This window comes from Natator depressus, chromosome 3, assembly GCF_965152275.1.
Source record: "Natator depressus isolate rNatDep1 chromosome 3, rNatDep2.hap1, whole genome shotgun sequence".
Taxonomy (NCBI): domain Eukaryota; kingdom Metazoa; phylum Chordata; order Testudines; family Cheloniidae; genus Natator; species Natator depressus.
The window spans coordinates 1,093,936-1,108,697 of record NC_134236.1 but is presented as its reverse complement, the minus strand read 5'-3'; the positions used below and the strand labels follow the sequence as shown (position 1 = coordinate 1,108,697).

Here is a 14,762-nt window from a genome sequence, read left to right as displayed (position 1 = left end):
GACTGTCTGCATTGGGGATGGGATAGCAGGGGGTGGCTTCACTGGAAGGAGGATACCTGAGCCTGTAACCTGAGCCCAGGACGGGGGTTGAGTCCAGGTGACACCTTTTGCTTGGGAAGCTGGACAAAGGCTGGAGGAGGAGCCGGGGACAGGCTGGGTGAGTCAGCTGGAGGGGGTTTTGAGTTGGGAGTGGACTGGGGAAACAGAGGGAACCCCAAGCTCGGGGTCTAAGTTCCCTGTTCCCCAGAAGGACCTATCTGAGGGGTTCTGGTACCGAGAAGCTCTGTTTGGGACTGTGTTCCTGTCGTCCACTAAACCTTCCATTTTACTGGCTGGCTGAGAGTCACGGTGAATCCCAGGAAGAGGGGTGTAGGGCCCTGACTCCCCCACACTCTGTGTCAACAAGATGTGGAAAAATTGGAAAGTGTCCAGCGGAGGGCAAAAAAATGATTAGCGCAGTGGAACACATGACTTATGAGGAGAGGCTGAGGGAACTGGGGATGTTTAGTCTTAGAAGAGAAGAATGAGGGGGGATTTGATAGCTGCTTTCAACTACCTGAAAGGGGGCTCCAAAGAGGATGGATCTAGACTGTTCTCAGTGGTGGCAGATGACAGAACAAGGAGCAATGGTCTCAAGTTGCAGTGGGGGAGATTTAGGTTGGATATTAGAAAAAACTTTTTCACTAGGAGGGTGGTGAAGCACTGGAATGGGTTCCCTAGGGAGGTGGTGGAATCTCCTTCCTTTGAGGTTTTTAAGGTCAGGCTTGACAAAGCCCTGGCTGGGATGATTTAGTTGGGGATTCTATGGCCTTGGGAGAATCATAGACCCATAGAATGTCAGGGTTGGAAGGGACCTCAGGAGGTCATGTAGTCCAACCCCTTGCTCCGCTGGACTCTTTCCAATTTTTCCACATCCTTCTTGTAGTGTGGGCCCAAAACTGGACACAGTACTCCAGATGAGACCTCACCAGTGTCGAATAGAGGGGAACGATCACGTCCCTCGATCTGCTGGCAATGCCCCTACGTATACATCCCAAAATGTCATTGGCCAACTTGGCAACAAGGGCACACTGTTGACACATATCCAGCTTCTCGTCCACTGTAAACCCTAGGTCCTTTTCTGCAGAACTGCTGCCTAGCCATTCGGTCCCTAGTCTGTAGCGGTGCCTGGGATTCTTCTGTCCTAAGTGCAGGACTCTGCACTTGTCCTTGTTGAACCTCATCAGATTTCTTTTGGCTCAATCCTCCAATTTGTCTAGGTCCCTCTGTATCCTATCTCTGCCCTCCAGCGTATCTACCACTCCTCCCAGTTTAGTGTCATCTGCAAACTTGCTGACGGTGCAATCCACGCCATCCTCCAGATCACTTATGAAGATATTGAACGAAACCGGCCCGAGGACCAACCCTTGGGGCACTCCACTTGATACCGGCTGCCAACTAGACATGGAGCCATTGATCACTACCTGTTGAGCCCAACAATCTAGCCAGCTTTCTATCCACCTTATAGTCTATTCATCCAGCCCATACTTCTTTAACTTGCTGGCAAGAATACTGTGGGAGACCATGGCAAAAACTTTGGTAAAGTCAAGGAACAACACGTCCACCGCTTTCCCCTCATCCACAGAGCCAGTTATCTTGTCATAGAAGGCAATTAGATTAGTCAGGCATGACTTTCCCTTGGTGAATCCATGCTGACTGTTCCTGATCACTTTCCTCTCCTCTAAGTGCTTCAGAATTGATTCCTTGAGGACCTGCTCCATGATTTTTCCAGGGACTGAGGTGAGGCTGACTGGTCTGTAGTTCCCAGGATCCTCCTTCTTCCCTTTTTCAAAGATGGCCACTACATTAGCCTTTTTCCAGTCGTCCGGGACTTCCCCCGATTGCCATGAGTTTTCAAAGATAATGGCCAATGGCTCTGCAATCACATCTGCCAACTCCTTTAGCACCCTTGGATGCAGCGCATCCGGCCCCATGGACTTGTGCTCGTCCAGCTTTTCTAAATAGTCCCGAACCACTTCTTCATTCACAGAGGGCTGGTCACCTCCTCCCCATGCTGTGCTGCCCAGCGCAGCAGTCTGGGAGCTGACCTTGTTCGTGAAGACAGAGGCAAAAAAAGCATTGAGTACATTAGCTTTTTCCACATCCTCTGTCACTAGGTTGCCTCCCTCATTTAGTAAGGGGCCCACACTTTCTTTGACTTTCTTCTTGTTGCCAACATACCTGAAGAAATCCTTCTTGTTACTCTTAACATCTCTTGCTAGCTGCAACTCCAGGTGTGATTTGGCCTTTCTAATTTCACTCCTGCATGCCTGAGCAATATTTTTATACTCTTCCCTGGTCATTTGTCCAATCTTCCACTTCTTGTAAGCTTCTTTTTTGTATTTAAGATCAGCAAGGATTTCACTGTGAAGCCAAGCTGGTCGCCTGCCATATTTACTATTCTTTCTACACATCGGGACGATTTGTCCCTGTAACCTCAATAAGGATTCTTTAAAATAGAATCATAGAATATCAGGGTTGGAAGGGACCCCAGAAGGTCATCTAGTCCAACCCCCTGCTCGAAGCAGGACCAATTCCCAGTTAAATCATCCCAGCCAGGGCTTTGTCAAGCCTGACCTTAAAAACCTCTAAGGAAGGAGATTCTACCACCTCCCTAGGTAACGCATTCCAGTGTTTCACCACCCTCTTAGTGAAAAAGTTTTTCCTAATATCCAATCTAAACCTCCCCCATTGCAACTTGAGACCATTACTCCTCGTTCTGTCATCTGCTACCATTGAGAACAGTCTAGAGCCATCCTCTTTGGAACCCCCTTTCAGGTAGTTGAAAGCAGCTATCAAATCCCCCCTCATTCTTCTCTTCTGCAGACTAAACAATCCCAGCTCCCTCAGCCTCTCCTCATAAGTCATGTGCTCTAGACCCCTAATCATTTTTGTTGCCCTTCGCTGGACTCTCTCCAATTTATCCACATCCTTCTTGTAGTGTGGGGCCCAAAACTGGACACAGTACTCCAGATGTACAGCCAGCTCTCCTGGACTCCTTTCCCCCTCATGTTATTCTCCCAGGGGATCTTGCCCCTCAGTTCCCTGAGGGAGTCAAAGTCTTCTTTTCTGAAGTCCAGGGTCTGTATTCTGCTGCTTTCCTTTCTTCCTTGTGTCAGGATCCTGAACTCGACCATCTCATGGTCACTGCCTCCCAGGTTCCCATCCACTTTTGCCATCATGGGGGTCGTTGTGTCCTCAGCACCCGCAGATGAATAAGACTTTGCTGGCTCTCCTGTGGATCTCCTGCCAGGCTATGGACCTACACTGAGCCCCAGGGTCTGGATGCAGACCCTCCATACCGGCCAGTCACTCTCACCTCCAGATCACTGCCTGAGTTCTCATCGCCCGCCAGGCCCTCTCCCACGTTGGCTCTCGGCCTTGTGCTCAGAGAGACGAGGGCTCCATTCCCAGCCACTTGCTTGCAGTGTAGCCATGCACAGCCTCCTCCATTCCCTGTGCTTCGGTTTCCCCTCTGCACCAGGGCAGAGTGGCTTGACCCTCCTGCAGGTTCAGGGGAGGCATTTTCTGGCTGTTGGGAGCTCTGTGATGCCCATCAGGGGGCACTGGCACAGGACAGCTTCCCCTCCCCCCGCACTGTAGGGAGCATGTGTAGGGAAGGCCCATCCATCTGGCTGTGTGTGGGGCACGGCGGATGCAGAACACAAGCAATAGTCTTGAACCCATGCTCTCTGCAATCCCATCTGAGCCCAGGAGGCGGCGCTCCAGGGACCACAGCAGGCCCCTCCTGGGCTGAGCCCGTGATGGGATCCTGGGACTGGAGTAGCTCTTTGCCTGCTTAACTTTCCAGCCTGGGCTGTCCCTCACAAGGCTTTGCTAGTGACAAGCAGCAACCCCCTCCAGGCACTGTGATTACTCAGCACAGCCACATGTGGAGCCCCACTCCCAGCTAGATTGCATGAATGGTCCCAGAGCCACTCATGAATCACACAGAGAAAGGCACCTGCCGAATCCCCACCAGCTCCCAGCCTTGTACCTCAGAGCTGTACCATCCTGCCCTGGTCAGAAGCCTGATGAGTGTAAGTGCATTATCTGGTCCACCCATACCTTGAAGTGGAGAGGACACACACTAGCCTTTGTAACCTGAGCTGAGGTTTCCTAAACACTTCAAGCAACACACACTGTTTAAGGTAAAATCTAAAACAGGTTTATTAACTACAGGCGGATGTTAAGTGATTATAAGTGGTTGGCACCAAAGGTCAGAGAGAGTTACCAGAGAAAAGAAAAGGTGAGCACACAGTCTAAATTAGTTTTCTCACTTCACTGGATGTTACAGTTCTTGATACACAGCCTTCCCCTTAAGCCTGGGACCAGTCTCCTCAGTTGAAGTCTTTGTCTTCTCAGCATTCTTGTTGCTTCCAGTGTAGGCGGGGGAGGAGAAAGGCCAAGGCACGATCCCACTGTCCCTTATTTTATACCCTCAGTCCATGTGCCTGGAAAACTTTAGCCCAGACATGTCCTGGTGGTCTTTGCTGAGTCACGGAGCTGAGCAATCCCCTGTTGGGTGATGCTTGGGCAGCCATCTTACAGCATTGTAAATCCCTTGTCTACAATTCCCCTGCTGATTAATGGGTGTTTAACATCCTCCTGAGTGGGGATGTGTTGTCTCTAGCAAACTTACAGCATATTTCAGTAACAACAATAAGCATATCTCATAACTTCTTACACATGAACGATATCTGTATTTGGACAGAACAGTGGGTTTCAGCAGATCGTGATCTTTCCTATGATATCTTACATGGCCTGCTTTGTATAAAATATAATTATATGACAAGGGTGAATATGGGGGTTCCAGGGTGCTGCTTTGAGGTACAGAGTGCCAGACCCCCTTTCTCCTGCAGGGCCCTGTGGTGGGAGGCTGGTACCAGCTCCTGGACCGGCTTATCCCGGGAAACACCAGGATGGTGGCATTGAAGAAGATGGTGCTGGATCAGGTCTGTGAAGGAAGCGTTTCTGGGCAAGGACTTTGGGGACTGGGTGTGCGGAGAGGATGTACCTGGGGGGCACATGAGGTTGAGTGTCCGAGAGGGAATGGGGGGTGGGGCTGCGAGAGGTGGGTGCCCAGGAGGTGGGGTGAGGGATGGGGCTGCAGCAGATGGGTCCCCATGGGGAGAGGGGTACATCTGTGCCCTCGCAGCCGGGTGCATTTACACATGCATTTCCTGGGCTGGGGCCTGGCTGCGCTCCAGCGCTGCCTGGGGCTTCCCGCCCCCAGATCCCCCGCAGGCTCTCCTGCCCCCGCCTGGTGCCAGCCGAAGGAAGGTGTTTCCCAGGCCGTACACCCCCAAGAGCCCTGGCCGTTGCCGTGGGAACAGGCCGCGGGCACACCTTCCCCTTGGCTGCGCCATGAACAATGGGTCCCAGCATGCATTGTTCCATGTTCGGAGCAGCCCTCCTGCATTGCATGCTGGGGCTGGGGTCTCCCGGGGCGGTTCTGCCGCAGAGATGGGGGCAGGCTGGGCTGGAGCCCTCCAAGGAGCTGCATTTGGGCAAAGAGGTGCAGCCCCTCACCTCCTGCCCCCTCAGAACTCAGGCCAGAGCCCCCGGCCGATGTCCAGGGACTGGCCAGGCTGAGCCACGGGTTTTCAGCAAGGCCAAGTTATCGAGTGGGCCCAGCCTGGGTGCAGAGAGCTGGCCTGAGCGGGGTGCTGCAGGACACTCACTCCTGGCTCCCTTTCAGGGGGGGTTTGCACCTTGCTTCCTGGGCTGTTTCTTGGCCATTGCCGGGGCACTCAACGGCCTGTCCACCGAGGAGAGCTGGGCCAAGGTCCGACGGGTGAGTCCCAAGCTGTGCCGGGGCAATACAGCCCCTGGGGACCGCAGCTTGTGCTGTGTTCTGCTCCCCAATGCCCTTGCGCCACTTCCTGTCCCAAACTGTGGGGGAGCTGGCTAGCAGGAGCCCCGGAGGAGTCGCTGGGGGGTGGGGGAGCAGGGGGGAGGGGCTGTTACTGGAGGTGCCCGGCAGGAGCCAGGGGGGGTTCGCTGGGGGGCCGGGGAAGCATGGGGAGCAGGCGTTACTGGAGCCCCCTGGTGGGAGCCCCGAGGCAGTTCCTGGGGGGGAGGGGCTGTTACTGGAGGCGCCCGGCAGGAGCCGGGGGGGTTCACTGGGGGGCCGGGTGTCACGGGGTAGCTGCTCGGGCGGGGGAAGCTGAGGCGGGGGGGGCCTGGGCTGGGGAGGGGCAGCCCACATGGATGTGTCCCTGTCTCCCTGGTGCTGGGGCCCAATGCAGGCACCTCCTTCGGGCTCCGGCTCCTGGCAAGACGCCCGGAGGGCCCATGTGGCACGAGGGTGCCGAGACCCCGTCTGTTGGCGGGGCGGGGGTGGGGGAACCTGTCTGCGTTGGCAGCTCCCTAAAGCCATTAGCAGGTGGCTTGTCCACACCGTGGTCTCAGACCAGCGCAAGCGGCTGAGTCAGCAAGGGCCGAGTGTGAATCACCCGGCGAGCCGGTGCCCCAGCCCTTCCCCAGTGCCCTGCGCCGCTCCCCGGCTGTGAGTCAGCGCGCAGCCCAGCCCCCGCCATGAGTCACCACCGCCGGGAACGGGGCCAGCCACGCCGGGCAGGGGCTGCTCCCCCGCTTGGCAGCATGCTCCGGCTCTTGGCTGAGCCAAGCGGGGCCGCTGGGACCCCTCTGCCCAGCATATGGGGCCCAGCGGGGCTGCCAGCCCCTCTGCAGGGAGCCCTGAGGGCACGTGGAGACTCTGCCCGGGCTGCTTCCTCCTTCAGAAGCAAATGCTTCTTGCTGCTCCATGCCGCTGCCCGGGGGGCACCAGGCCACGTGCCTGCTGCTTGCCCCGGGTCCCAGGCGCAGAGCCCCATCCCTCCTCTGCAACAATGGCGGGGTTGCTGAAAGAGGCCTGGAGGGAGCCAAGCTCCGTGTGGGGGGGACCGAGGGACCCCTCTCCCCTCTCTCCTCCCAGCGCTCCCAGGCTGGGCTCTGAGCCCGCGGCCCCTGCTCCTGCTGGCTGGCACATTCCCTCAGCAGCCGCATGCCCGGTGCCCAGTGCTGTGAGCACGCCTGGGTGCAGAGGGGGCTTGGCCAGGAGGATCCATCCCTAAATGGCCTTCCTTGCCCCAGGGCTTACCCTGCCCTGGCCCCTCACTGGCCGCCTGGCTGTGCCGCCCAGCACCCCGGCTTGGCGGGAACTCCAGCCACGTCGGGCCCATGTGAAGGTCCGGCCTTTGGTAGCCCTGGGCCAGGGCAAGCTTTCTGGTGTGTGTCAGGGAGCTTGCGGGCCCCCTGGCTGGCACGACCGTAACTGCTCCCTGCTGGGCATCCCTGCCCAGGGCAGAAGAGCTCCCTGCGGGCACTGGCCTTGGCTGCTGGCCTGGCAGGGGCACAGCCCAATGCTGCCTAGCACTGGGCAGGTTCCTGGCATGGCACACGGCCTCCCACACACCCTGGGGGATCCGCTCCAGAGCCTGGTGTGGCCCAGCGAGGGGCAGGAGGCTGATCTGTGCCCGCACGCCGGGATATAAATAGCCTGACAAAAATACACTCCAAGCCCAGCCAGAAAAGTGACAGGGGAACCTCCCCCTGCCAGGGTGACATCAGCAGCTTTGCACTCCACAGCCATCGCTTCTCCTTGAGCCCGCGCCAAAGGTCGCCTGGGAGCGCACGGGTACCAGGCCAGGGCAGTGGGGCGTGCCCAGCCCGCGTGCCCAGGCAGGAGAGTGGGGCGTGCTCAGCCCGCGTGCCCAGGCCAGGGCAGTGGGGCGTGCCCAGTCCTCGTGCCCAGCCCAGGGCAGTGGGGTGTGCCCAGCCGGTGTGCCCAGGCAGGAGAGTAGGGCGTGCTCAGCCCCCGTGCCCAGGCCAGGGGAGTGGGGCGTGCCCAGCCTGCATGCCCAGGCCAGGGGAGTGCCCAGCCCGTGTGCCCAGACTAGGGCAGTGGGGCGTACCCAGCCTACGTGCCCAGGCCAGGGGAGTGGGCCGTGCCCAGCCTGTGTGCCCAACCCAGGGCAGTGGGGTGTGCCCAGCCTGTGTGCCCAGGCCAGGGGAGTGGGGCGTGCCCAGCCTGTGTGCCCAGGCCAGGCAGTGGGGCGTGCCCAGCCTGCGTGCCCAGGCCAGGGCAGTGGGGTGTGCCCAGCCCGCGTGCCCAGGCCGGGGGAGTGGGGCGTGCCCAGCCCGCGTGCCCAGGCCGGGGGAGTGGGGCGTGCCCAGCCCGCGTGCCCAGGCCGGGGCAGTGGGGCGTGCCCAGCCCGCGTGCCCAGGCCGGGGGAGTGGGGCGTGCCCAGCCCGCGTGCCCAGGCCGGGGGAGTGGGGCGTGCCCACCCCGCATGCCCAGGCAGGAGAATGGGGCATGCGCAGCCTGTGTGCCCAGGCCAGGCAGTGGGGTGTGCCCAGCCCATGTCCCCTGATGTCTGGCTGGGGGCACCCTGTGAATAACTGGCCTTGTTCACTCCCTGCAGGATTACCTGGATGCCCTGCTCGCCAACTATTACGTAAGTGCGGGTGCTGCACCAGCGTCACGAGCCGGTTCCCCAAGGTGCTCAAAGTCCCTGACCTAGAGACGTGCTCCAGGTCCGGCCCTGCAGGCTGGGGCTTTCCCTCTGCCCCGCACCCACACTTTGCTAATGAGCTGGCAGAGCATCTCCTGTGGGGGCCCCACCCCACTGTCTGCATGGCCGTGCCCTGCACCAGGGCCTTGCCAACTGGCCAGCCAGCGTTCCTGCCCCACGTGGGGCAAGGGGGGACTGGGGCTGCCCAGGGCTCCCCCTCCCCCTATTATCTATTGACCCACCAGGAACTTGGGTGAATTTTAGTTAGCCAAGTGTCCCAACCCCTGTGGGTGCCCCCAGTGCCGGGGGCTGGAGGGAGGGGCTGAGGCAGGGCTGTAGGGTCCCCATCAGCATGTGCCTAAGGGGCCCTCACTCTGCCCTGTCTTCTCTCTTTCAGCTCTGGCCAGCAGTGCAGATTGCCAACTTCTACTTCATCCCCCTGAACCACAGGTCAGTCCCTGCCCCCCGCCCTCTTGGGTGCCCCAGTGCCCCCCTACCCTGCCCTCTGCCTGTGCCATGGCTCCCATCTGCCCCAACATCCCTGCCCCACCCCTGCCCTGCTCCTCCCCTCCTGTTGGGTGACCAGATAGGAAGTGTTTCAGAGTAGCAGCCATGTTAGTCTGTATTTGCAAAAAGAAAAGGAGGACTTGTGGCACCTTAGAGACTAACAAATTTATTTGAGCATGAGCTTTCATGAGCTACAGCTCACTTCATCGGATGCATGGAAACTGACTGTAAGTAAGGACTGGCCTGTCTCCCAAGGTCTGTGAGAGTGATGGGTCGTCCTTCACTATAGGTTGTAGATCCTTAATAATGCGTTGGAGGGGTTTTAGTTGGGGGCTGAAGGTGATGAATAGTGGCGTTCTGTTACTTTCTTTGTTGGGCCTGTCCTGTAGTAGGTGACTTCTGGGTACTCTTCTGGCTCTGTCAATCTGTTTCTTCACTTCCGCAGGTGGGTATTGTAGTTGTAAGAATGCTTGATAGAGACCTTGTAGGTGTCTGTCTCTGTCTGAAGGGTTGGAGCAAATGCGGTTGTATCGTAGAGCTTGGCTGTAGACAGTGGATCGTGTGGTGTGGTCTGGGTGAAAGCTGGAGGCATGTAGGTAGGAATAGCGGTCAGTAGGTTTCCGGTATAGGGTGGTGTTTATGTGACCATCGCTTATTAGAACCATAGTGTCCAGGAAGTGGATCTCTAGTGTGGACTGGTTCAGGCTGAGGTTGATGGTGGGATGGAGATTGTTGAAATCATGGTGGAATTCCTCAAGGGCTTCTTTTCCATGGGTCCAGATGATGAAGATGTCATCAATGTACCGCAAGTAAGACTGCAAAAAGAAGGATTCTCGGTGGACTCCTCCTGAAGGTAGAAACAACAGAGTGGACTTCTATATAGAGTGCTTCCGCAGACACGCACGGGCTGAAATTGTGGAAAAGCAGCATCACTTGCCCCATAACTTCAGCTGTGCAGAACACAATGCCACCCACAGCCTCAGAAACAACTCTGACATCATAATCGAAAAGGCTGACAAAGAAGGTGCTGTCGTCATCATGAATAGGTCAGAATACGAACAAGAGGCTGCTACACAGCTCTCCAACACCACTTTCAGAAAAGCAGACTTTGACTCCCTCAGAGAACTGATGGGCAGGATCCCCTGGGAGAATAACATGAGGGGGAAAGGAGTCCAGGAGAGCTCGCTGTATTTTAAAGAATCCTTATTGAGGTTACAGGGACAAACCATCCCGATGTGTAGAAAGAATAGTAAATATGGCAGGCGACCAGCTTGGCTTAACAGTGAAATCCTTGCTGCTCTTAAATACAAAAAAGAAGCTTACAAGAAGTGGAAGATTGGACAAATGACCAGGGAAGAGTATAAAAATATTGCTCGGGCTTGCAGGAGTGAAATCAGGAAGGCCAAATCACACCTGGAGTTGCAGCTAGCAAGAGATGTTAAGAGTAACAAGAAGGGTTTCTTCAGGTATGTTAGCAACAAGAAGAAAGTTAAGGAAAGTGTGGGCCCCTTACTGAATGAGGGAGGCAACCTCGTGACAGAGGATGTGGAAAAAGCTAATGTGCTCAATGCTTTTTTTGCCTCTGTCTTCACGAACAAGATCAGCTCCCAGACTGCTGCGCTGGGCAGCACAGCACGGGGAGGAGGTGACCAGCCCTCTGTGAATGAAGAAGTGGTTCGGGACTATTTAGAAAAGCTGGACGAGCACAAGTCCATGGGGCTGGATGCGCTGCATCCGAGGGTGCTAAAGGAGTTGGCGGATGTGATTGCAGAGCCATTGGCCATTATCTTTGAAAACTCATGGCGATCGGGGGAAGTCCCGGACGACTGGAAAAAGGCTAATGTAGTGGCCATCTTTAAAAAAGGGAAGAAGGAGGATCCTGGGAACTACAGACCAGTCAGCCTCACCTCAGTCCCTGGAAAAATCATGGAGCAGGTCCTCAAGGAATCAATTCTGAAGCACTTAGAGGAGAGGAAAGTGATCAGGAACAGTCAGCATGGATTCACCAAGGGCAAATCATGCCTGACTAATCTAATTGCCTTCTATGATGAGATAACTGGCTCTGTGGATGAGAGGAAAGTAGTGGAAGTGTTATTCCTTGACTTTAGCAAAGCTTTTGACACGGTCTCCCACAGTATTCTTGCCAGCAAGTTAAAGAAGTATGGGCTGGATGAATGGACTATAAGGTGGATAGAAAGTTGGCTAGATTGTCGGGCTCAATGGGTAGTGATCAATGGCTCCATGTCTAGTTGGCAGCCGGTATCAAGTGGAGTGCCCCAAGGGTTGGTCCTCGGGCCGGTTTTGTTCAAAATCTTCATAAGTGATCTGGAGGATGGCGTGGATTGCACCCTCAGCAAGTTTGCAGATGACACTAAACTGGGAGGAAAGGTAGATACACTGGAGGGTAGGGATAGGATACAGAGGGACCTAGACAAATTAGAGGATTGAGCCAAAAGAAATCTGATGAGGTTCAACAAGGACAAGTGCAGAGTCCTGCACTTAGGACGGAAGAATCCCAGGCACCGCTACAGACTAGGGACCGAATGGCTAGGCAGCAGTTCTGCAGAAAAGGACCTAGGGGTCACAGTGAACGAGAAGCTGGGTATGAGTCAACAGTGTGCCCTTGTTGCCAAGAAGGCCAATAGCATTTTGGGGTGTATAAGTAGGGGCATTGTCAGCAGATCGAGGGACGTGATCATTCCCCTCTATTCGACATTGGTGAGGCCTCATCTGGAGTACTGTGTCCAGTTTTGGGCCCCACACTACAAGAAGGATGTGGAAAAATTGGAAAGAGTCCAGCGGAGGGCAGCAAAAATGATTAGGGGACTGGAACACATGACTTACGAGGAGAGGCTGAGGAAACTGGGATTATTTAGTCTACAGAAGAGAATAGTGAAGGGGGATTTGATAGCTGCTTTCAACTACCTGAAAGGGGATTCCAAAGAGGATGGATCTCGACTGTTCTCAGTGGTAGCAGATGACAGAACGAGGAGTAATGGTCTCAAGATGCAGTGGGGGAGGTTTAGGTTGGATATTAGGAAAAACTTTTTCACTAGGAGGATGGTGAAGCACTGGAATGTGTTCCCTAGGGAGGTGGTGGAATCTCCTTCCTTTGAGGTTTTTAAGGTCAGGCTTGACAAAGCCCTGGCTGGGATGATTTAGTTGGGGATTGGTCCTGCTTTGAGCAGGGGGTTGGACTAGATGACCTCCTGAAGTCCCTTCCAACCCTGATATTCTATGATTCTATTTCACATTTGGGGACAATGTATACCTTCAAATCAGCGGCACTGCTATGGGTACCCGCATGGCCCCACAGTATGCCAACATTTTTATGACTGACTTAGAACAACGCTTCCTCGGCTCCTGTCCCCTAACGCTCCTACTCTACTTGCACATCTTCATCATCTGGACCCATGGAAAAGAAGCCCTTGAGGAATTCCACCATGATTTCAACAATTTCCATCCCACCATCAACCTCAGCCTGAACCAGTCCACACAAGAGATCCACTTCCTGGACACTACGGTGCTAATAAGCGATGGTCACATAAACACCACCCTATACCGGAAACCTACTGACCGCTATTCCCACCTACATGCCTCCAGCTTTCACCCAGACCACACCGCACGATCCATTGTCTACAGCCAAGCTCTACGATACAACCGCATTTGCTCCAACCCCTCAGACAGAGGCAAACACCTACAAGATCTCTATCAAGCATTCTTACAACTACAATACCCACCTGCTGAAGTGAGGAAACAGATTGACAGAGCCAGAAGAGTACCCAGAAGTCACCTACTACAGGACAGGCCTAACAAAGAAAATAACAGAACGCCACTAGCCGTCACCTTCAGCCCCAACTAAAACCCCTCCAACGCATCCTCAAGGATCTACAACCTATCCTGAAGGACGACCCATCACTCTCACAGATCTTGGGAGACAGGCCAGTCCTTGCCTACAGACAGCCCCCCAACCTGAAGCAAATACTCACCGGCAACCACACACCACACAACAGAACCACTAACCCAGGAACCAAACCCTGCAACAAGTCCCTGTGCCAACTCTGTCCGCATATCTATTCAAGGGACATCAGACACCCTATCAGGGTCTCGTTCCCCTGCACATCTACCAATGTGATAGATGCCATTATGGGCCAGCAATGCCCCTCTGCCATGTACATTGGCCAAACCGGACAGTCTCTACGCAAAAGAATCAATGGACACAAATCAGACGTCAAGAATTATAACATTCAAAAACCAGTCGGAGAACACTTGAATCTCTCTGGTTACTCGATTACAGACCTAAAAGTGGCAATTCTTCAACAAAAAAACTTCAGAAACAGACTCCAAGGAGAGACTGCTGAATTGGAATTAATTTGCAAACTGGATACCATTAACTTAGGCTTGAATAGAGACTGGGAGTGGATGGGTCATTACACAAAGTAAAACTATTTCCCCATGTTTATTCCCCCACCCCCCACTGTTCCTCAGACGTTCTTGTCAACTGCTGGAAATGGCCCACCTTGATTATCACTACAAAAGGTTCCCCCCCGCTCTCCTGCTGGTAATAGCTCACCTTAAGTGATCACTCTCGTTACAGTGTGTATGGTAACACCCATTGTTTCATGTTTTCTGTGTATATAAATCTCCCCACTGTATTTTCCACTGAATGCATCCGATGCAGTGAGCTCTAGCTCACAAAAGCTTATGCTCTAATCAATGTGTTAGTCTCTAAGGTGCCACGAGTCCTCCTGTTCTTTTTGTAGATAGGAAGTGTGAAAAATCGGGACAGGGGCTGGGGAGCAATAGGCGCCTATATCAGAAAAAGCCCAGAATATCGGGACTGTCCCTATAAAATCAGGGCATCTGGTCATCCTACCGCCTGCCCCACCTGCTCTGGTTCCCCGTCCCCACCTTCCCCCCACACCTGTGCCATCCCTCCCAACTGCCCCAATATCCCTGGCTGCCCCTGTCCCAGCCCAGGGAGGCTGTGTGCTGGGGCACAGCAGGGGCTGGGACACCGAGTGGGGCGTGCAGCTTGGGGTTTCCCCTGCTGGGGCCACAGCCGCTGCCCAGGGAGGAAGGGGCCTGGCCAGGAGCCTCCAGCCAGCCCCGGACACAGGGCCCAGCTCCGCCCCGGCTAATGGGAGCTGCAAGGCAGCCTGGCCTGAGGCATGGGGGCTGCCCAGCAAGGGGCAGAGCCTCGCCTGGCCACTGTGCCATGTGCGCGTCAGGCCTAGCCCGTCGCTGACCCGGCTCCCGCCTCTGTCCCAGGCTGGCTGTCGTGCAGGTGGTGGCTGTCGTCTGGAATTCCTACCTGTCCTGGAAGGCGAACCAGCTGTGAGGCCATGGGGCTGGCGCCCCTCCCAGCCCCCCACCCAGCCCGGTCTCCCCGAGCCCTCCACCCAGCCTGCCCCCCCCGCGCCACACCCTCCACTGCGACTGCCATAGCGAATGGCCGTGGGGCCGTTCCCCCTCCCCGTTCCCCCCACCCAGCCGCAGGGCCCCCCCCATGTTGCACCCTCCTCTGCGACTGCCATAGGGAATGGCCATGGGGCCGGACCCCCTTCCCATTCCCCCTACCCAGCCGCAGGGCCCCCCATGCCACACCCTCCACTGCGACTGCCATAGCAAATGGCCATGGGGCCGGACCCGTTCCCCCTACCCAGCTGCAGGCCCCCCCCCATGTTGCACCCTCCT

General features: G+C 55.7%; 1 protein-coding gene across 1 annotated transcript in view; it reads left to right on the top strand.

Annotated features, from left to right (window-relative positions):
* Positions 1-14,469, top strand: part of MPV17 (mitochondrial inner membrane protein MPV17) — a 49,508-nt gene extending 35,039 nt beyond the window's left edge. Inside the window, exons 4-8 of the mRNA XM_074947266.1 lie at positions 4,902-4,994; positions 5,741-5,836; positions 8,469-8,501; positions 8,956-9,008; positions 14,337-14,469. Of these exons, the coding sequence (XP_074803367.1) occupies positions 4,902-4,994; positions 5,741-5,836; positions 8,469-8,501; positions 8,956-9,008; positions 14,337-14,406 (345 nt within the window). The 3' untranslated portion in view covers positions 14,407-14,469. The remainder of the gene's footprint in view (positions 1-4,901; positions 4,995-5,740; positions 5,837-8,468; positions 8,502-8,955; positions 9,009-14,336) is intronic.
* Positions 14,470-14,762: the final 293 nt, after the last annotated feature.